This window comes from Phyllobates terribilis, unplaced genomic scaffold (genome assembly GCF_046119375.1).
Source record: "Phyllobates terribilis strain yellow unplaced genomic scaffold, ASM4611937v1 Scaffold_1__5_contigs__length_1240528914, whole genome shotgun sequence".
NCBI classification, from domain to species: domain Eukaryota; kingdom Metazoa; phylum Chordata; class Amphibia; order Anura; family Dendrobatidae; genus Phyllobates; species Phyllobates terribilis.
In genome coordinates, this window is record NW_027362761.1 from 401,800,560 (window position 1) to 401,824,112 (window position 23,553).

Genomic DNA, 23,553 nt, shown 5'->3' on the forward strand with positions numbered 1-23,553 from the left:
TAAGAGTTGGGGCTGCCCCTGAGCCGACACCGGAGGAACTGTAGCCCACCTTAGCTGGAGCAAAATTGGAGTCGGATGACTGAAGGTCCTTGTTGTGCCAGTTGAACCCCATGTAGTGGCCTAGAATCTGGGACTCCTGTTGTTGGCCACAGAAGTCCCACTCCTAAATGTAAATGTTTTCTGAGGACCTACTCTACGTGTGTTCCAGAATGTATTGGGAGTGTCTCCAAATTTTTGGAAGCTCTTGCACATAGTGCATACTCTTTATCAGTCTAGGAGTTCCACACCTTCCAAATGGAAAAAAAAAAAAGAAGTTGAGGCTCCAAGTGTATTCCAGGGTGTATTGCAAATCCCTCTGTTCAATTTTTGATAGGCCCTGAACTTCCTGCATAGGCTTTACCACTCTAGGAGTCCCACTCCTTACAAATGGGAAAAATTTCAGAAATCTCATGCAAACTATTCCTTTTTTTTCCCCCTAACTGAAATGGAAAACTGCTGCTTTTTTTGAAAGAAGGAGCATGTCCATTCTTTCAGCCTTTTTTCACCTTTGGAAGCAATCAGAAAGTGCAAAAATGCAGCTAAAACATTGTGGGAACAAAAAGGGGTGGAGGAGGCGGTTTTTCTCGCTTTTTAATTTTGACATATATTTTTCCTAACATTTTTTCCTGTAAAAGCCATTTTATCTTTTAGTATGTAATCGTTTTGTATGTTTTATAATCAGTCCATAAAAGTGGAGTGACAGACATCACTGTCCCTGTCTTTAGTTAAAGAGAACCGGTCTCAAAAAAAAAAAATAAAAACGAACAAAAAGAATCCAGTCATAGCTGCAAAAATAATGTTATATTTATTTTACTCACTTATATAGAAGCATTAAATTCCACAGCAGTTTACAGACCTCATAATCACTGTCCCCATTGGGGGTCACAATTTAAATTCCCTATCCATATGTCTTTGGAGTGTGGGATGATGCCGGAGGTAATCTATACTAACTTGGACCTTAGGAGTCCAGTGGGAGGACCTAATCAGCAATTGACAGCTATACTGAATGTTTTTCTAGAAATCTAAGTTAATATGCTCAAAGTTGAACACTATATTCAAAGTAGTAGGATCACTTTAGGAGATAAAATGGTGATGAATAGTCGTATTGGACATAGAACAATATTAAAAGGTGTATTACTATACTTTGTAAACATCCCATTCAGCAATTCACAATAAAAACAGAAGTCTGCACACGTTTTATTATAACTAAACATGAGTATTTTTTAGAATTAACCATGAGTACGTATATATTATATCAACTATATTTAAAATTAAACCTAATCATCGAATACTATCTTTTTGCCTTGAAATACTGCGATCTGGGACAGCTCTTTCCGTTTTCGGCTTGCTTCCCATGACGGGTGTAGAGTCTCGTTTTCTACTTTTCTCTGCTGTTTAAGATTTGAAGCTTTGACAGGTTGTGGTTTTCTTAACAAAGTGTTTGCCTGAGGGAAAACTAAAAAAAAAAAAAAAAAAAAGGAAAAAAAAAATTATATGCAATAGTATAAACAACATTAAAAGGTAACCTGTTAAGTCCCCAAATGTTATCAACATGCAGATACAGGGCTAATTTGCAGGTTATTAGCGTTACAATGCAGTCCAGCTGCCTTACTTAATGTGCAGCCACCAGGAGAAAATGAACTTTACTCCTCCCGGGAGCCGCCATCTTTAAGTGATCGAGGCATGCCTGCGCTGCTACAGTCATCACTCAGTACACAGTGCTGTGAGCGATGACTGTAGCGGCTCCCTGCAACGCCTCTATAACTGAAAGCCGGCGGCTGCCGGGAAGAATATAGTTAATTTTCTCTTGATAGCCGCACTTTTAGTAAAAGGTGGCCATATAGCTTTGTGATGCTAATAACCTGCTGATTCACCCTGTAACTGCAGATTAGTAGCGTTTGGGGACATGACAGGTTCTCTGCATACGCATTGCAGACAACCTTAGTTCATCCTTCTTGGATGCATCATTTACAACCATTTGCCATTCTTGATCTGCCTATATAGCTATGATGCCCTAAAAGGGTTAAGCCATTGTCGCTGGGAAAATCATCTAATAGATAAGGTTTATCATTTCTCAGTTCTCAGGTGGTTTTATTAGTTAGCCCCTTTTCCAAAAACAGAGGCACTTGTCAAGACATGATTACTTTCCTTCAAACCTTCAACAACAGTTCTGTTTGCATATTGAGGAATTTCACCTTCCGAGAAAATTCTGCTGTGACTTTACATCCTAATTTTTGTGTCAAGGCCCCTTAACGACCACTGTAACGCATTTTTACGGTGGTCATTAAGGGTACTTATTTCACAGCGGCGTTAAAATGCGTTGCTGTGGAATAAGTAAATAGCACTGCTCAGCAGCGGCGATTCCTGTGGGTGTCAGGTGTATATGATAGCTGACACCCCGAGTATCGGCCCCGGCTGGTCTTGATTCAGATCGGGGCCGATTAACCCCTTAAATACAGCTGTCAATCGTGACAGCGGTATTTAAGTGCTTACCAGGGGATCTTGCGACCCCCTTAGTAACCATCGGACCCCCAAGATGAGAATCGCGGGTCCCGATGGTTACCATGGTACCCTGAGATCATGTGATGATCCCAGGGTACGGTGGCCTGTGAGAGCCAGCAATAAGCTGGTTCTCACATACAGGGTCAGTTAGTCAGACATGACTCACTGACAGGTCTCATACACTGCAGTACACTGAGGTCCTGCAGAGTATGACACCAGCTATCAAAGTGACAATCACACATGTTCCACAGTGGGACTTGGTGAAAAAAGTAAAAGTTAAATAAAATGTGTAAAAGTAAAAAAAAAAAACACGTAAAAAATTACGCTTTTTCATCATACTGACTCACAAAAAAGTGAATAAAAAAAGGAGATCAAAAAAAGTCGTATGTAAAAAAAATTACAGAAATAAAAACGCCAAACCGTTCCGCAAAAAAACAAGGAAATATATGGCTCATTCGACAAAAAAATAAAAAAGTTACAGCTCTCAGAATGTGACGATGCAAAATCAAACTCTTTTTTGTAAAATACTGTTTTTAGTCTGTAAAAATAGCAAAGCATAAAAAAAATATATAAATCTGGTATCGCTGTAATCATACCGACCCGGCGGACGAATCGGTCTTATCACTTTTACGGCACGGCGCGAAAAATAAAAACAACTGAATTGCTGGTTTTTGTTCATTGTGTCTGAAAAATCTGAATAAGAAGCGATCAAATAGTGCTATGTCCCCCAAAATGGTACCAAAAAAAACAACTCATCCCACAAAAAATAAGCCATCATACAGCTCTGTTCACCAAAAAAAAAAAAAATTACAGCCCTCAGAATAGGACAACAAAAACAACTACTTTTTTTTTTTATAAAAAAAACAAACAAAAAAACATTTTTACTGTGATAGCAACAAAACAAAAACCCATATAAATCTGGGACCGCTGTAATCGCACCGACCCGAAGAATAAATCCGCCTCATCACTTATACCGCACGGTGAACCGCGAAAAAATAAGAACTATTCTATTACGGCTGTCTATTTCTTCATTCAGCCTCCCAAAAAAATCAGAATAAGGCTCGGCTCACGTTTATCCTGCGCTCTCTGCTGAGCGCTTATGTCGGGGTTTCCATGTAAATTCACCAAAACCGCAATTCAGACAAAAAAAAAAAAAACAAACTAGATGGAGCCACTCACTTATGAGGCCAATGAAGTCCTTTTGGACTGGTCTTAGTTCCAGCGGCGTAGCATCATTTTAGGATATTAATAGCGCACAAGTGGGCACGGCCACAGATTTGAGTGCGCCTAAAAAGATGGAGACCACCGGAGCAGAGGTCAAACGGGCTCCAAAGTTTCTCCATCTGCATCTTTGTGGTGGGTGGTTCCATTGGGGGTTTCGTCTGAATCGCATTTTTGTGGGATTTACACGGAAACCCAGTCGTAAGTGCTCAGCGTAGACTGGCGATCCAGTATTATTCTGGAAGCAGTCAAAAATTATGCACCCCAAAATGTCACCAATAAAACTCATAACTTATCCCACACAAACCAGCCCCCTCTCAGGTCCATCATCTGTCACTGGGACTATAGGGGGTCCCAAGTTACTGGTAAAACAAACACTTTATGAAAGAGACATGGCTCTCGCCCCCTCAAATAAAATCCAGTGAATTCTGCGCTCCCAAATCCAAATGCCTCCTTCTGTGCCCCACTGTGCCTAAACCGCAGTAAGCGGCCACATGTTTGGCATTATTGTAGCAGGGAGAGCACTTAAATTTACAGGGTGTGTGTCGCCAGGAGAAATGTATGGGGGCACTACACTTTATGGGGGCACAATGTATGGGCACTAAACTGGGATATTTGGAATTCTCCAGAACAAAGCCTGGCGTGGATGTTACATAATAGTCACTGCTGCAGTAGATGAATTCATTGAGATGTGCAATTTCTACAATTGGGTGACTTTTGGGGTTTTTCTTCTGTTCTGGCACCTTAGGGGCTCCGCAAATGTCGCCCACAATCTATTCTACCAAAATCTATGATCCAAAAGTCAAATAGTGCTCCTTCCTTCTCAGCCCTGACGTGTGGCCTAACAGTAATTTCTGATGAGATATGGGGCATCATCGCGTTCGGGAGATATAGCATAACAAGTTATAGGGTCTGTTTTCTTCTATTATCCATTGCAAAAATTACAAATTTGGGGCCAAAACTACATTTTCGTGAAAAAAAAAAAATGAAAACTTTCAGTATGACGACCTAATGTTATCAAATTCTATGTAGTACCTATGGGTTCAAAATGCTCAGTATACCCCTGGATAAAATCCTTGAGGGGTGTAGTTTCCAAAATGGGGTCACTTGGGGGGGGGGGGGGTTCCACTGTTTAGGCACATCAGAGGCTCTCCAAAAGCAACATGACATCCACAGACCATTCCATCAGTCTGCGTTCCAAACTTCACTCCATCCCTTCTAAGCCCTCTGCCCAAACAATAGTTTTCCCCTATATATAGGGTATGTCCATACTTGAGCAATTGCACAACAAATTTTGGGGTCCATTTTCTCCTGTTCATGGTGCTCACCACACATCTAGATAAGTTCCCTGAGGAGTCTAGCTTGCAAAATGGGGTCAAATGTGGGTGGTTTCCACTGTTTACGCACATCAGGGGCTCCCCAAACACGAAATGGCGTCAGCTAATTATTCAGGCAAATTTTACATTCAAAAAGTCAAATGGTGCTCCTTCCCTTCCGTGTGCCAAAACAGTGTTTTTTCCACACATATTGGGTATCTGCTTACTCAGGAGGAATTGCACAACAAATGGTATGGGGCAATTTCTCCTGTTACCCTTCTGAAAATGCAAAATTGGGGCTGAAAAACATTTTTGTGGGAAAAATGTGAAAATTTAATTTTTACGGCTCAATGTAATAAACTTCTGTGAAGCACCTGGGGGTTCAATGTGTTCACCACACATTTACATAAGTTTCCTGAGTGGTCTAGTTTCCAAAATGGTGTCACTTGTAGGGGGGGTTTCCACTGTTTAGGCACATCAGGGGCTCCCCAAACAAGACATAGCGTCCGCTAATTATTCAAGTAAATTTTACATTCAAAAAGTCGAATGGTGCTCCTTCCCTTCCGTGTGCCCAAACAGTGGTTTTCCCTCACATGTGGGGTATCGATGTGCTCAGGAGAAATTGCACAAATTTTGTGGTCCATTTTCTCCCGTTACCCTTGTGAAAATAAAAAAATTGGGTCTGCAGTAAACATTTTGTGAAAAAAAGTTAAATGTTCATTTTTACCTTCCACGCTGCTTCAGTTCCTGTGAAGCACGTGAAGGGTTAATAAACTACTTGAATGTGGTTTTGAACACCTTGAGGGGTGCAGTTTTTAGAATGGTGCCACCTTTGGGTATTTTCTGTCATATAGATCCCTCAAAGTCACTTCAAATGTGATGTGGTCCCTAAAAACATGGCTTTGTAAATTTGTTAGAAAAATGAGAAATCGCTGGTCAACTTTTATCCCTTATAACTTCCTAACAAAAAAAAAAAAATTTTAGTTCCAAAATTGTTCTGATGTAAAGTGGACATGTGGAAAATGTTATTAACTATTTTGTGTGACATACAGGTGCATCTCACTAAATTAGAATATCAAAAAGTTATTTCAGTTCTTCAATACAAAAAGTGAAACTAGTCATATAGCCATTACAAACAGTGATCTATTTCAAGTGTTTATTTCTGTTAATGTTGATGATTATGGCTTACAGCCAATGAAGACACAAAAGTCATTATCTCAGTAAATTAAAATAATTAACAAAAATTACCTGCAAAGACTTCATAAGCGTTTAAAAATGTCCCTTAGTCTGTTTCAGTAGGCTCCACAATCATGAGGAAGACTACAGACTTGATAGATGTCCAGAAGGCAGTCACTGACACACTCCACAAGGTCCCAGAGTTCCAATTTTCATTTGGAAATCAAGTTCCCAGAGTCTGGAGGAAGAGTGGAGAGGCCACAATCCAAGCTGTTTGAGGTCTAGTGTGAAGTTTCCACAATCAGTGATGGTTTGAGGAGCCATGTCATCTGCTGGTGTAGGTCCACTTTGTTTTATCAAAGCAACCTGGGCTTCCATAACACCTCAGCATTGCCACAGGTTGATCGCCTCCATGCCACGCCGCATTGATGCAAAACGAGCCCTGACCAAGTATTGAGTGCATTGACTGAACATACATTTCAGTAGGCCAACATTCCAGATTCTAAAAACATTTTTCAAGCTGTTATAAAGTATTCTAATTTACTGAGAATGACTTTTGTGTTTTCATTGGCTGTAAGCCATAATCATCAATATTAACAGAAATAAACACTTGAAATAGATCACTCTTTGTAATGACTATATAATAAGTTTCACTTTTTGTATTGAAGAACTGAAATAAATTAACTTTTTGATGATATTCTAATTTTGTGAGACGCACCTGCATCTCTCTGATTTAAGGGCATGAAAATTCAAAGTTTGAAAATTGCTAAATTTTTGACAAATTTCCATTTTTTTCACAAATAAATAAGTCTTATCAAAGAAATTTTATCACTATCATGAAGTGCAATATGTCCCGAAAAAACAATCTCGGAATCATCGGGATCCGTTGAAGCGTTCCAGAGTGCTCTCAAAGTAACCCTGGTCAGAATTGTAAAATTTGGCCCCGTCATTAAGGACATAATTGGCTCCGTTCTTAAGGGGTTAAAAGGGTCGATATCGACTTTTATAATTGCTACTTCCAAATGGTGGCACTAGAGACACTGTTCTATGTGAAGAGGATATTTGCATATTGTATTTCCCAGGAAGCATTGGTGGTCTCCTAATGGAGAAACTTTACTCCTTAGATCCTTTATTCTGATGAAAATATCTAGAGTTGGAAAATGATGGGCTAAATATTGGTTCTTACCTATCACATTAAAATCGTATAAGTCACATACCTGGTTTCTTGTTTCTGACTGGTGGCATTTTAGACTCTCTGTAAAACAAAGCTGCAAGTCAGTAGTTGATAATATACATAACACAATAATATGGGGGTAGATGATGTCTATGTTAAAGTCTGCAAAGAAATGATCACACAGAAGAGAAAAAATGAGAAATGGAGAAAGTAAACACATTCCTACCGACAACACACGTTGTGGATTATTTGAGAATGTTGAATATTTTGGGACAAATGTTACTTATTAAATGTCTCCTATTGCCACCAAGTGATGATAAATAATTATCCCCAAGTAGAAAAAACCCTACATCAACATAGCAGATCCACAAAGTGAGTCTGGAAAAAAACAGACTTTAGTTAAACAGTTTTTTTTTTTTTTCAAACTATATTTTATTTAGTTTGCTTTTGGTATTTATTAAAGTAACCAACAGATACAACTAGCAGGGCTGTATTCTAGAAAATCCCATAATCATTTTTCTGTTCCGCATGGACCTGGTAAAGCAATCAGTGTATCTACACAATGACGTGTACTAGTGTGCTGTGGTGATGTGGAGTGTGGAGCTTCTGCATCTTGTGAGGTCAAGTGCTGCATGGGTGGTCAGGGAATCGCTACAATCTGTCCAGTTTTCACATTTTTGGCTTTTAACCCTTAATTCTGCATCTTACCTTTTCTTATATGATGCCTTCGGTTTGGTTTGAGCTAATGATGTGCAAAAGACAGATTCCAGCTTCACATTCTTGGGGCCTACATTTGCCTTCTGTTCTTCTGGTCCACTAAATAGGGGCTTCGGGTTTGCCGGTGGGAGTTTGTCTTTCTTACCCTGGTCGCTGCTTTTGCTTGTTTTTTTCTTTTTTGTTCTTCTTACTTTACCAATAAAAAAGTCATCCTCGCTGTCACTTTCACTCTCCTCAAATCCAAGCGGCTGCTTTATAAACCTTTCTTCTGTACTATCATCAAAGTATTCCTTATCCTCCTGGTCAGAGTCTTCAATATCACTAGAATCAGGATTATTTTTGGGTGCCACCTTAACAGGGCTATTTTGTTTAATTCTCTTTTCCGGATTAGTTGGCACTACATCCTTTCCTGAACTACTTTGCAACATGTTCTTTTTATCAGGCGCTGCTGTAACAGCTTGTAAAGCCTGTGCTTGTGGTGTGACTGGAGGACAGGGCTCTTCATTACTGTGGTCACTAGCTGGAAGATCTTTTTCTTTATCGGCTGTTTTTACTACAGTATTTTCTTGAACATTATTCACCAGTTTTGTTTCCAGCTTTTTCACTTTCCGTTTTGCTTTTCCTTGGTTAGGCTTTTTCTCGGCTTCTTGCTTTACACTTTTTGCAGGTTTGGAGGGTAAGGGCGGCTGTTTTGGTGGTGTCCCTTGTTCGGTATTGGTCATTCTGGCCTCTTTAAATGCCTTAATGGCGTCTATAATAAGGGATTTAAGGAATTGTGATTAGAGTTACGGTAAGGTAAGTAGCTTACAGTTCATTGGTGATTAAGTAATGGAAGCAGGCGGCATAGTAACACAGAATGCCCAGCTCCATCCTCTTTGGCTAAAGCGACCTGCTTATAGAATGAATTGTTCTCTGTGGAGCCTGCAATGTCTTGGTCCTCTCGCTGTGAAGCTAGCCATGCCCCCCCCTGACATCACCATTCATAGCTGCTGGCTGAGCCGCACAAAGCACAGACAGGAAATCTCTGTACTCTGTGCTTTGAACAGGCTGTAGTAAGGAGCTGGAGGTTCCATCAACACGTGTGGCTGCTACAGATTGGAACAGAACTTTATCAGCAAATAAACTACAATGCTTTAATAATAATTGTACCCAGAAAACACCCCAGTTTTCTGTGGCTCATGGTGGATGACAAATTTGGCGAAGCTTTTGTCTAGCTTTACAATTGGTTGGCTTGCTTCATGCCAGTTTTCTGTACTTACATTTTTGTTGAATGCTGTCACATTCCCTGCTAGCCAAGTCCAGCACATTTTTGAGTGAACTGTAAAGTGTTTTGTGTGAAAATTTGACACATTTTCCATCTACAATATCAAATCTGCCACAATGGCCTAGTATGTGCACAATATTATACATTGAAAACCAAGCAAAAAGTCGTACATAAACACCTGACTGCATATCTAAGATATCATAAAATAAACATCATCATTACAAAATCAGATTAAACAACAGACTAATTAAAATGATAAAAAAAAAAAAAAAAACATTTAAAAAGGGATTGTCCCCTTTCAGGAAAGTTCTCCTAATAGCTCTTTTAGTAGCTTAAAAAAACAAAAAACAAAAAAAAAACCCAAAACACATAACAAGTGTGATATGCTCCCCCTCTATGTGGTCTTATCATGCAGTCAACATCAGAAGAGCTGCAGACCTCAAGTATTGGCTGCAGTGCTGTCGAGGTTATGTCCGTCCTGCAGATAACAGACCAGGAAGAGACTCCGGGCTGGGCCTGGGAAGGGCAAATAAAGATGTTTTTTCCCCCTAGTAAAGGAGCTTATAGGACAAAACTTTTCTGAAAGGAGACATTCTCTGAGTTTATTATAAACCTGTGCCCTGGACCATTGTAAGCAGAGCAATCCACATCAAGCTCTAGACTATGAAATGTTCTACTAATATAAGGTCATTAATCAACATATAGTTATATTCACATCAAGTTAATGGCTTTTATATGGCGTACACCTCCAACAGTAGCCTGCAGAGTTTCCCATTGTTGAAGCATCCATAGGGTCCATTAAGAAAAAAACAAACAAAACGGTGCATTAGATTTCATTTTCCTGATTGTATTTCAATGGAATAAATGTAGCCCTCCATACTCTTTTTGCAGTATATCATTCTTCATTGTCCAACAGGTCATGAGTCCAACAAGCCAAATGGTCACACCCTTGGATAGTTAGAGTAATGAAGCCCTAAAGATACACATAGTGGGCATGTCAGGAGCCTATTCTGGTGCACAGGCTAAGCGTATATAACATTGCAATAATGAGCATTTATAAGCCATATAAACAGGATATGCCATATAAGCTTTATTCTTATTTGCCCATCAAGAATAACTGGTGTCAGCAATTACTAGTCCCTATTAAAGTCAACAGAGGTGTAACCAAACTTACAAGAGGCTCTCTCAATGGATGCCTGTGGGAATAAGGGAAGGAGCCATGCAAGTAACTCCTACTGCTCCTGATAAAAGAGCACAGCAAAAACCAATTAAATTAAAGACTTCAGATTAGGGTGATGACACTATACAGACAGAAGTACTGTATACTTTACCTGAATCCAAGTAGTTTACAGATAACACTATACTCTTAAAGAGGTTGTTCCCTTTCAGATCATGCTCAACCCTGAGTGCAATTTGTTGAAACATAAACCGGCTATAACCACCTTCCCCAGGTCCAGCAGCGAGTCTGTGCTACTGGCTGCAACGTCAACCGCGTGTAAGCAAATTCTTGACACCAGGATCAGCGGCAAAGACTCATTATTGGGCATGGGGAGGGAGAATTCAGACCTTTTAGTATGATGTTTTAAACTGCAGCCAGAGCAGATTTGAAAAGGAACAACCCCTTTAAGTGTAAATACTCGTATAGTCTTGGCTGCCTTAAAAAGACTTTAAGTTGCAAAGACAGAATACCCATTGTAGTGATCATAATCGAATATAAAACAAACAAGAAAGGTTTTAAGTTTTTTTTTTTTTTAAAAATCTCTATGGGAATGTTTACATGTTGCATTTTTTTTTCAGCAAAGAAATGCATTGTTTTACTGTCCCACCAAATGGAGTGAGATTTATGAAATCTCATGCACATGCTGCTTACTTTTTTTCTTGGCAGATTTGAAGCAGTTTCACATCCGCAACATGTCAATTCTTTCAGCGTTTTTTACCTATTCAAATGAAAGGGGGAAGGAATACAAAAACAAGCAAAAACCCTTGCATTTTAAGTAGCATTTTTGCAGCCAATGCTTCAGTATTTGCTGCAGATTTTTCTGCTAGAAATAGTAGACATGTGCCCATACCCTTAAATAAAAGGTAGTCTCCCTGCCTTTGTTGCAGGTTCGCAGGCCGAACCCGCATTGTTCCATGCACGACGGCTGATTTAATCAGCCATCATGTGCCTCTAACTGCAGAAGGTGGAGTGAAGCATCACCAGCAGCAATTAACCTGTTAAAACCCACAATAATTCTCTGACAGCGGTATTTAAACACAAACCAGCAAGGGGGTGCATCGTTCCACACTCCTATCGGAGTGCCAGTGACGTGATGATGGGGTGCAGATGGATTGTCATGACAGCCAGGGGTCATGCCCAGGCCCAGTGCCAGCACCCGGGCAAGTGCCGGGGCCCTGAGCAGGCGGGGGAGCCCAATCGCCGTCGGGCATCCCGCCACGCTATAGGACCCATGAGCGGAGGAGAGCGGTGCCAGCACCCGCCCTCCCCCCACTTGCTCATGTGCTGGGGCCAATACTTACCACTCCCCGTGCCTCCGCAGCAGGTCCTGCATCTTCCGCGGCTGCTGCACACTGACTTCTCAGGTCAGGGGGCGCAGTGACGGCTCAGGAGAGGGCGTAGTGGAAAGACATCACAGCGCAGAGCGGGAAGACGCTGTGTGTGTGTGTGTGTGTGTGTGTGTGTTGGGGACAGCCTGCATGGGGCATTATGTGTGAGCGTTATATGGGGGCCAGTATCCTGTACGGAGCATTTTATGGGTCTGTATGGAGCGATTCGCCGGTTTCTGAGCTATTGTGGAAATTACAATAGATATCGTTCAAGTAATGTAAGAAGTGAAATCTTTGGGATTGTACTACATATATATATATTTCTCTGCTGTATCTGTGCATCATGAATTGTGGTATGTGTTACAGAGGCCCACTAAGACTCTTTCGCCCAGGGTCCACAAAAACCTGGACCCGACACTACGATTCTGTGAATGCAAGCCCATGGCTGGTGCTCATAGAAGATAGCTATTTTAGCAATACATAGCAGTGCTAATGCACTGCTATGTATATCACAAGTGATTGGACAATCACAGCTTCAAGTCCCCTAAGGGGACTAAAAAAAAAAAAAAAAGTTTTTAAAAATCTCACCTAGCCAAAACAGTTCTCATACTTTGCACTGACGAGGACCAACAGCCCGAAGCACTGTCAGCAAATTGAGATTCTGATTTGGCTATGATACAAAGTCATATTGCACGACTCGTTAAAGGGTTGATTGTGACTTGTAGGATTGCTGCTTCCAACAGCTGAGCTATAGAGTTCAAGTCCTCTTTTTCTCTGAAGTGGAAATTTGCATATTAAAAATATGAAAAAATTTTAAAAAAAAGTTCAACTCCTCTCCACTTTTGCCTTATTAAAAATAAAACCATTAAAAAATCCACATTTGGCATCGTTGCGTTCGTAAAAGTACGAGCTATCAAAATAAAAAATTAATTAGATCGGTAAACAGCGTAACGAGAAAAGAAATCAAAATGCCAGAATTACGTTTTTTTTTTTTTTGGCAACATGCAATAAGAGGCATTGAAAACATCATATGTACCTCAAAATTGTGTCAGTACAAATGTTTGGCATCACCGTACTGACCTGGAGAATCACATGGACTGGTCAGTTTTGCCATATAGCGAACAATGTAAATAAATAAAAACAAACAAACAAAAACAATTGTGGAATTGCACAGCACTTGCAATTTTGTTCCCGCTATCCAGTGAATCACATGATCAAATAAATTAGGTTATTAAAAAGTAGAACTTGTCTGCAAATCACAAGCCCTTATACGGCTGTGTGGATGGAAAGAAAAAAAAAAAAAGTTATGGCTTTTGCAAGAAGGGGAGGAAAATAAAAAAACAGAAAAAAAGGTCATGAAGGGGGTTAAGCAGTATTCATATTGTCAATTGTAGAATAAATTAAAAAAAAAACATGAAATTTTACTAACGTTAAGAGTAGGAGAATTTACATTGTGCATATATTTTATAGCAAAAAGAAAAAAAAAAGTAAAAAATAAAATTCCAAAGTGGAGCAAGCAGTACGTGACTGGAAAACTGTGCCGAGGTTATGACCGTCAGGGACTAATAGAAAACAAAACAAGGAATGGAAAGAAAAATATGAAGATGATACTAAGGGAGGTAGAAGAGGGGAAACCGGCTGTGGATGTGCCAAGAGGAGACATTTATGATTGTTTGTTTAACAAACTCTGAAAACTACAGTTGTGCTTGGCAAAGTCCTACAGACACATGGGTCATAAATTCACCTATGTAAGTATATAGACTAAAAGCAGATTATTTTTTTTCATATATTGCATTAAACCTAGATGATAAAGTACATTTATAAATGATTCGTCTTATCCTTCATCTCACCCGTTGACATCCACTACCTCATTATGGAGCGATTCCAGTCTGAAGCTTGTCTGCAGGATCATTATAAGACTACTCAAGCAACCATTCCCTAATATTACTGGAAGTATTGTACAGGAACCACAGAATATAGGTCTGAAAGCCCTCCAAAAGTTCCTTCCTGGTTGGTGTATGGCCTTAGGATACAAGCTATCACAGACCAGTCTGTAAACTCAGGGAGGAAGAGATGTCAGAATTAAAATTTCCTCCAGGTGCTCAATTATTGTAAAAATGACCCCATAGTTTCTATGCTTCTGGACTATCTTCCGCTTTGGCACTGTTCACACTTGGCAATTCCAAAAGAATTTTGAGGCAGATTATGTGCCTCTATAAACAACGAGAGTGAAAACTTCTATGCAGATTTCCAAATGCTGTGGAAGTGGCATTCTGCCAATTTTGAACAGAAATGATGAGGATTAGCTCCACACAATGACAATGGGGCTTCTCTTCCGCTGTGTACCCATAGCAAATCAACAGAATCCAGAGGTGCTGCTTCAATACATGACTTGTGAACATACCCTTGCTACTCAAGGTGACAACAGGTGGCAAAATATATTATGTACGGGTGCCATATTCTTTTTACCCACTAACTTACTCCAGAAATGTAATCCAGTCCTTGACTGGAGTAACATTTCTGCCACAGGCACATGACACTTGTAAGATGTGCCTAAGGCCGGGATCAAGCTACCGTACAACACGGCCGAGTGCTATGCGATAAAACATAGCATAGCACTCAGCCCAGTGTTATACTATGGGCCAGCTCAGATCAGCGATTATTTTCCCATGCCGATTCGGCATGAGAGAACAATCATAGCATGCTGTGATTTGCAGCGAGACTCTATTCACTCACACCCATACAAGTCTATGGCTGCGAGTGAAACATCAGACTGCACTCAGATGTCATCCTAGTGCAGTCTGATATACGCAGAGTCAGGCTATGGAGGAGATGGAGAAATAACTTTCTCTGTCTCCTCCGCAGCTGTGTTGCGATTCTCCCATTTGAGAGGATCAGAGCACAGACCCTCGGTTCACCCTCGCAGCAGAGCAGGAGCAGAGTGTCATTAGCATATCACATCCAATGCTCTCGCATCAGATGCCATACACTGGGTGTGACGCCGGCCTAATTCATTAAGTGACGTATGCCTCTGAATAAGGTACTTCTTACTCCAGTAAGCCCAGTTCATTAAGAGTGATGTGCGCAATGCCGGTCTTAATGAATCAGGCCCATAGTGTCTTTCAGCACAAAGTTCCTTCCACCCTTCTAATTAGAAGATGCTCCAGTTTATGTTTTAAACTTCCGTGGTCGGCATGCACGTCTATGAGATGATTGCAGTTCCATCTTTGTTAAATTTTTGTATCACTTTTGCTACAGTATTCTGACTGATAAGTAAAGCTTTACTGATCTTCTTGTAGCCTTCACCTTTCTGTAACAAAATTATTTTCTCTGTCAGGTCTTGTGACATTTCTCTTCTATGTGGTGCCATTGCTGACAATTTGAAATGGGAAGGGGTTTTCTTTGTTATGCAACGACCTTTTATAGGCAACTGTCTGTTCAACAAGACTTCAACCACAGGTAGGTCTCATTATTCATAAATTAGAATTTTGTAGTCTAAACTTTAGCTTTGCTATTAAGACTTTCAATGGGTTGTACTCATTTTTGCAATGTGGTCTTGAATGAATTTGTTAGGGAAATTAATTTTGTGTGTGCCAAATAACTCTTGTTTGCAATCAATGGTCCACATTTTTTTATTTTTACAATATATAAAAACTTTTTGCAAATAATAGGTACCCTTTAAAGAGAACCTGTCACCATGAAAATGCAGTTCAATCTGCAGGCACCATGTCATAGCGCAGGGGGAGCAGAGTAGACTGATATATAGTTTTGTGACAAAATGTTCTGTATAATTTGTATTTTAAACATATAATCCTCTGCGCTTTCTGGGATTTTTGGAGCAGTGGGCGGTCCCATCAGTGATTGACAGCGCTCTCTCTGTGTACATTTATACAAAGAAAGCTGGAGCAAAACTCACTGAAAAAGCAAACGATTAAGTGATTAAAACACAGGTTTTACTGAATATTTTCTCACAAACTATATATCAATCCACTCAGCTCCCCTGATCTGTAATATGATGGCAGCAGATTGGACTACATTTTTATGGTGACAGGTTCCATTTAATGCTGTAGCATTTCCATGTTTTTGTTACAGCAGGTCCTCAGCAGAAATGCCTAGTTGGAAAGTATCTTTTTCTTACCACAGTAAAGTTTACAAAATATTCCAAGGCCCATAACACAATCATGTAAGAATTACAGACCCTCTATCTTACCTTTAATAGCAGATATCTTCTTCTTAATCAAGGGATGTGTGGCTAATCTGGTGACTGCTCGCGTTTCCACTGTGCTGTTTGCCTATCAATGAAAAGAAGTGAAAAATGACGACATAAAAGCAATAAATAAAAGTATTTAATCATCCAGAAAACAAGTCGAAAGCTGCAAGAAAAAGGCTAATTAGGAGCAATTTCACAACAGACCAATCAGGAGATTTAAGAGGTTAAAGGGGTGGTCCAAAGGCAGAGCATTTTTGTCCTAACTCCCTATTTAGTCCCATAATCTATAGCCATTTTCTAATATACTTGCTTTAAAAATTACCTACCGTTCCCTAACTGCTTTTGTAATTTTTTCCGCCCCATTTCCTGTCTGATGACGATTTGTTTAAGTATCACCAGTGCCTGCGGGGATACGCAGATGAAGAGTCATCAGGGGGCAGAGGCTGCAGTCACAGTCACAGCCCCTGCTCCCGCCCTGAAACAGAGTCATCAGTGACGCTCGTTTCAGGGGCTGGTCCCTGCTGTGTCCCTTGCACAGTGTCCACAGTGTCCGGTCTCTTGTCCCAGCATGCACTGGGATACTCAAACGAAGCATCAGACAGGAAATAGGAAAAAAAAAAAAAAATACAAAAAGCAGTTAGTGTAGTTGGGGAACGATAAGGAATTTTTAAAGCAAGTATATTGGAAAATAGCTTAGATTTTGGGACTAAATGGATAGGGATTTAAGAGAAAAAGGCTTTCCCTCGATTCCCTTTAAATCGGCCATTCACCTTAAATAATTCCCAATCATTCAGCGGGTAATTTTTTCAATTCCCCCACATATATGAATGCTCGGTTCGATAGAGCATTCATGTGTGCTCTATGGAGAGTGTGTAGTGAACCAAACACAGTAGAATCATCCGGCAGCGACTTATCTGCATGCATATGTAACGGAGAGTTTAGAGGCACACAAGTCTCCCAATTCTGTAAATAAAAAAGTTGGTTTTGCTGACATTAATGTGTATGGGATCTATGGAATATTTCACATTTACTTATATCGGTCTTTGTCTTCTCTTGTACAATTGATTCCAACAACACCAAATGGAGCCAATAGGGTTATGTTGATAGAATAGTAATGTATGCTGAACTATTCTTACTGTCACATCTGATAAAAATGGAGGAGAAAGCTTTAATATCATGGGTATTGAAGTAAACAAAATCAGCTAAAATCACTCTACAAATATAAAGGCTGTTTATTACATAGCATAGGTGCAAAGCTGTAGGATAAGGCATTTTTCAGGCAATGTGATCCATTATACATATGTAGTCTGTCTAGAAAGAATGCGGCCCATCTGCTCAAAATTGTAGCAGTTTGTCATTTGTTTCAGTTGCTCAGTTAAAGCACATATTTCAATTCTACACCTTCCCAAAGCTGTGCAATTCCTCCTACTTGGGCTTATGCACATGGCTCATTCTCTAGGACAAGTGCTAGCCATGGTTTTCACAGATAGCACTCATACTTATGACATTCTATGGGGTTGTGCCCATGTCCAACTTCTTCCTCAGACTGAGTAGTCTGCGGAAAAAAAAAAAAATTGGAGGCATATCCGATTTTGATCCAAGTGTTGAATCAAAATAGCCAATGCAAGTCTATGGGTCTATGAAAAAAAAAAATCGGAATGCATTCAGAGTGTGGTCCAATTTTTCATGGACCAACAAATTTTTTTTCTCCACAACCAAGAAAAACTGATGCCACTCTGATCAAACTCTTCAGAATCAGAACAATCAGACTGTTTTTCTCAGATGTGGAGAAACCGGACAAGCCTCACAGAACGGGATCACAAACATCTTAACAGTTCGTCATCTGCAGCCTTGACTTTCATCAGAGCCAACATACACTCTCAAGGTTTATTGATGGAGCTGGGGCCAAAGGGCAGCCATTCATGACAAGAATGTCAAATCACAGTGGCACGGCCATCGCCAGAAAACGGACGTTGCGGGGGTGAGAATATACGGTTATTTTAATTTGGGTCCTAAATTAAAGTGGGGTTGTCCAGTAGATGACAACCCCCTTAGCTAAAGTAAATTAAAAAGGGGCAAAGCCCTATATAAGCTCTATGTGATGGGGAATACTACAAGTTTTCTTGCTAGTGTATTCACATGGATTGTAACAGAAGAAATGTCTATTATTGGTATGTCAATTGCTGGATATTATGGGACATGTTGTACCTGGGCCCAGTCAGACCAGAGCCTTATCTGTTATCTAACCACGATATTTAGTGTGCGATATAGGATTCTTACCTTAAAATAATATATAAACATATTTTAGTTGGGGAACCCCATCACGTGTATGGGGTATGAGCTACAAATGTAAAAAATATTCATTTAAGAAGTCTGGGGCAGCACCACACATTCATTGATTGCCTCTGTCATTACATCACTAGATCCACTCCCTGGAAATCCACCAGTTTAGATAAATAGTTTTCTGTTCATTAAGACTTGGAAAATAGCATTTTCTCCAAACAATGGCACCTTATGTTTGGCGTGTGCTTAAACTAGTCTTTAAGAGCACAGCGCAGGGTTCGGCTTCCACCGGCCCAAACTTCCCATATTCGGTAAATAAACATGAGGCAATGTCTTCTGACTGCGGCAAAATAACAGCATTTTGTGCTACGGCTTTTCAGATGAATAGACTGTAAAGAAATATTGTGGTACCTTCCCGATGAATGGAACAGTAATGGAACACCGAGACGTAGTCATACTCACACAGTGCACAATGTGCTTGTAAATTGCATTTCTCCCTCACATCTTCCTCTTACAAGTGGAGAGCATTGTGCCATTTCAAAAGAAATAGACTATTAAATTATCACCATGGCGTCTGCACAATGAACAGTCACGTTGTTGGCTGAACGAACATACAGGAAGAGCTTGGCCAGTCACTAATATGAAGTCCTAATTTATAAAATGTGAATTCACAGGAAAGTAGTAAAAGATATGAATTACAGTTTTCCTGGCCCAGGCTTGATGACTGGCTGACCTGAATACATGCAAAAAGAGAGATGGATATCACAAATCCAGAAGTGTGCACACATATAGCATGCGCAGTTATACCGGGGTACCGGCTTGTCAGTATTTGTTCACTCAGTGCCCCCATACACAGACAACATATGTGGGTTCGGCCAACATTAATGTGTATGGGGGCCTCCCGACTCATCTCTAGGGGAAGAAAAGGATCCAGCTGATCCCTTTCTTTTCCAGGAAATAAGTCACTGCCAGAGGGCCTGACAGCAGCTTTCTCATGCAGAACACAGCAAAGCACAGCTATGTATGAGGAAATCTGGAGAGCTAGTTATAGGCCAAATGATGGCTTCAGTGGTATGCATTGTGTAATGGTGGGGAGTAGATGGGCCTTAAGTCAGCAGACTGTCAATTTCGGGGAGGGGGGAGATGACCTGCTGATGTGTATGAGGTCCTCCAGACTCTCCTACAACAAAGATTGGGGGGAGAGGAGGCTTGGACATTTTTAAATTTAACCCCTTTATGACCAACCATTTTCTTCCCTTTTTCTTTGCAATTCAGCGGCCTTATCCCCCCCATCTCTACTAGAGTGACTGTACAGGTGCAGCTCACTAAATTAGAATATCAAAAAGTTTCCATCTCCAAAAAGCTTGAGGGAAACATGAAGTGCTCTAAAATTTCCTGGTAGACGGCTGCGCTGACTTTGGTCTTGATAAAACACAGTGGACCTACAGCAGAAGATGACATGGCTCCCAAACCATCACCGATTGTGGAAACTTCACACTAGACCTCAAGCAGCTTGGATTGTGTGCCTCTCCACTCTTCCTCCAGACTCTGGGACCTTGATTTCCAAATGAGAATTGGAACTCTGGGACCTTGTGGAGTGTGTCAATGACTACCTTCTGGACATCTGTCAAGTCAGCAGTTTTCCCCATGATTATGGAGCCTACTGAAACAGACTAAGGGACATTTTTAAACGCTTAGGAAGCCTTTGCAGGTGTTTTTTGTTAATTATTCTAATTTACTGAGATAATGACGTTTGTGTTTTCATTGGCTGTAATCCATAATCATCAACATTACCAGAAATAAACATTTGAAATAGATCACTCTGTTTGTAATGACTCTATATAATATATGACAGTTTCAATTTTGGTATTGAAGAACTGAAATAAATTTACTTTTTGATGATATTCTAATTTAGTGAGATGCACCTGTATGTGGCTTTGTTTCATTTCTTTTCATCGCTTTTTGGGGTTTATATAAAGTTAAAACGTGCAAATTAATTTTTTTATTAAGTAAATATAGAAAAAATAACTTGCAAAGTCAATGTGGGTCTATGACCCAACAGCTGTGCTAGACCGGACTGACTCATTGATCATGTGATCGGTCCAATACAATCAGCAATGCTAATGCTTCTATTCAGTAAATCATGATCATTTAGTGCTATGTCGCCTAAAGCAGAGGGGGCCAGAAGCACAACTTCTCCCATCTTGTCAATTGGGGCCTCTGAAAGAAGAGTACCTGAGCTGTCCCCGCTAGATTGCAGCCGTGTCTGGCCATGGCTTACTCTCCAAAAAGAGCACAAATCAATGAGACAGCGGTGAGCCGCCGTGGCCTCTCCGGTGTCATCTATAGCGTTTCCGGAGGGTAACTAGTTGTAAAGAAGGTACTAGGAAGACTGTTTTCTTCTTACTAGAGTAGAGCTAATTTGTATAAAATCATGATGAAGTCCAGAAATACCTTTACATGGTCCATCTGTTCCTCAATTATTGAAAAATCAATGTGTGAATTGATATCCAAATGAATATAAATCGGTCTGAAGCCTCTGTCACTCCAGCTCTATTCCCCGCCCAGCCTCCTTCGGCTTGACTGATGGCTCCTTAAGTAACTCGGCATAGAGGCTGTCAAACAGGGGGAAGTAGCGCTAGGCGGGGAATAGGCCTGGAGTGACAGAGGCTTCAGATTTACCATAGCCATTTGCATATCAATCAAACACAGATTTGTCAGTAACGCTAGAATGGATGGGCGACTTAAAGGTATCGCTGTACTTGTCTTTAAAAGCGCTACATGTGAAAATAAATAGTTTGAGATGTGAAATCCTGCTGTCCTTAAAGGACAGAAGAATTTCATTAATAATTAAAAAACAAAACAAAAAAAAAAAACATTACCTAGATTTACCATGAACATGAAGTACAATGGAAAAATCAGAGTCAGAATCGCTGGCATTTGTAGAAGCGTGCCAAAGATATTACCACAGAAAGTGACACGTCAGATTCAAAACATTTGGCCTGTGAAAACTGAGTTTTTTGAGAAGGAGTCAATGGCCCAAAATAGTGTCATTCCTTATGTACACACACAACAGTTAATTCTGAATAGTTACTTAAAATAACAGCTAACCTTTAAGGATATTGCTACCCATCTACTATGCAAAGATGTCATTTTTTTTGCTAAGTATTTAAAACACATCTAAATAATACCGAACACCAACTTTAGCTTTTCACGCACTTTCAACAATTGTAAAACCTAACAAATCAGGTTTCAAAATCTAAGACATGATTAACAGATACGCAGACAAAAACTTCAGACACACAGTACAAATGTCACATGTTCTAAATAATGTATTGGAAGATATCAGAAGCTAGGATATGCTACAGATAAACCCCTGAAACCTGACAGCAATCTGAAGAAAAGGTGCAGACACAACAATGTCAGAATACAACGACTGTAAACATTACACTTTAACTTGTCTTCACTATAATAAGTTCTCACCCCCCCCCCGAGGGCCCTCTTATTCTTCACTCGGGATGATGATCACCTCTGCAAAAATTCTTACCTGACAATTGCCTGGTGTAAACCGGTCCCATGATCAAACAAGAAAACACTCGTTAATTTTTATTTTTGCCTGCCTAAAAACTAAAAAGTATTCCTGATGATCAGAACAACCTCATGTAAACCAGGAATGTACTACAGACAATATTGGGCAGTTGATCAGCCTATGCAAGGTGATCTTAAAGGGGGTCTAACACCCCAAATGAACCACAAAGCCTTGTAGGAGGTAGGAAACCAAAAAATATTTTTTATTGTTGCACTAATATGTTCCCCCATGACCCCAAGAATGAACTTTAGTGTAATATGCAAATGAGGGTGCTCCGTGCAGCATGGCTTTACACCCTCACTTCTTAATTAAAGGTGCTGCTCTATTTTTCTAAATATAGCGATGTCAGCAGAGAGGAGAGAGTCATGTGTGGGCTCGCTCCTGCACTGATGTAATAGAAGAGCAGACTAGCAATGACAGCAGGGAACAATGCTCACAAATCTGATGAAGCAAGGATTCACATATAAATGTGTAATGGTCGATTTTTTTTTTTTGTAAATCGGTAAGCACTCAGACCAAGAGCAGAGAGTGTCACTAGTTCATTCATACATCCGTGAAAACCATGGATTTGAGAAAAAAAACTCAGAACATGTCCTAAGCAGTGATACCCCAATCTCCCTCAAGTATTGATATCCAGCTCTCGCCACCCAGAGCCTCCATTATCAGTACAATGACAGCCAAAGCTTCCCCACAGAAATCACATCAAACAAGTGTACCTGCATGCAGGTGTTCCCACTTCACTCATTCGGTGTTATTGCATCAAGCACTCCCACACCACTATTGCATCAGGCCACACATCATGGTCACCTGAGTAACCGGTTGGGGATGGTAACATCTGCTGGCGCCCCCGCATGGTGCACCTCCTCCCTCCATGCAGAGACGCCAACTTACTCACTGCCCCAGCAGCAGCAGTGTGCTCATGAGCTTCCCCCTCAGGGCACGAAGCAGTGTCTCCTGGCGGCATGCCCAGTGCATGCGTGCGCTCCCCTGGTAAATGTCCCAAGCTAACAGCTGGGAGGCATTTAGTTAAAAGTGCTCAACTGCAAGATGTCTCCAAGACAATAGCTGGGAAGCATGTTGTATAAAAGGCACCCTCTCCAATTGGGAGATGCCTGAGCAACCCCTATAGTTTAGTGTTAGGTGGTTTGGTGTGTGCAACTGTATGTTGCCAGGTCCCCCGTCCCTAGTCTGTTAACGTTATTCCCGTATCCTGTGTTCCCATTAATCTATTATGGTGATATCCTATTCTGTCCTGTCATCCTGAGTAGGTTACACATTTCCCTAAAGCTGTATCTGTGGTATATGTACCCTGAGACCGCATCGGTGGTACCTGAACAGTTTCCCGAGACCTGTGTGTCTGAACCTGTCCCAAGTGGCCATCTTATCTGCTATCCAGAAACTGCACAGTCAAAACTGGTCCCAGTGGCCATCCTGTCAGCTATCCAAAGCCGCAGTCTGTTCCTGTCCCAAGTGGCCGTCCTGTCTAGGACTCTCTACCCGAATTAAAAGTCTCTG

At 40.6% G+C, this 23,553-nt stretch overlaps 1 protein-coding gene across 3 annotated transcripts in view; it reads right to left on the bottom strand.

Annotated features, from left to right (window-relative positions):
* Positions 1-825: 825 nt before the first annotated feature.
* SRFBP1 (serum response factor binding protein 1) overlaps positions 826-23,553 on the bottom strand; it is a 98,305-nt gene continuing 75,577 nt past the window's right edge. For all 3 annotated transcript variants that reach the window (XM_073676908.1, XM_073676906.1, XM_073676911.1), the window contains exons 5-8: positions 16,167-16,248; positions 8,137-8,896; positions 7,472-7,509; positions 826-1,495 (exon numbers count right to left, since the gene is read on the bottom strand). In XM_073676908.1, coding sequence (XP_073533009.1) covers positions 1,317-1,495; positions 7,472-7,509; positions 8,137-8,896; positions 16,167-16,248 — 1,059 coding nt within the window. In that variant the 3' untranslated portion in view covers positions 826-1,316. The remainder of the gene's footprint in view (positions 1,496-7,471; positions 7,510-8,136; positions 8,897-16,166; positions 16,249-23,553) is intronic.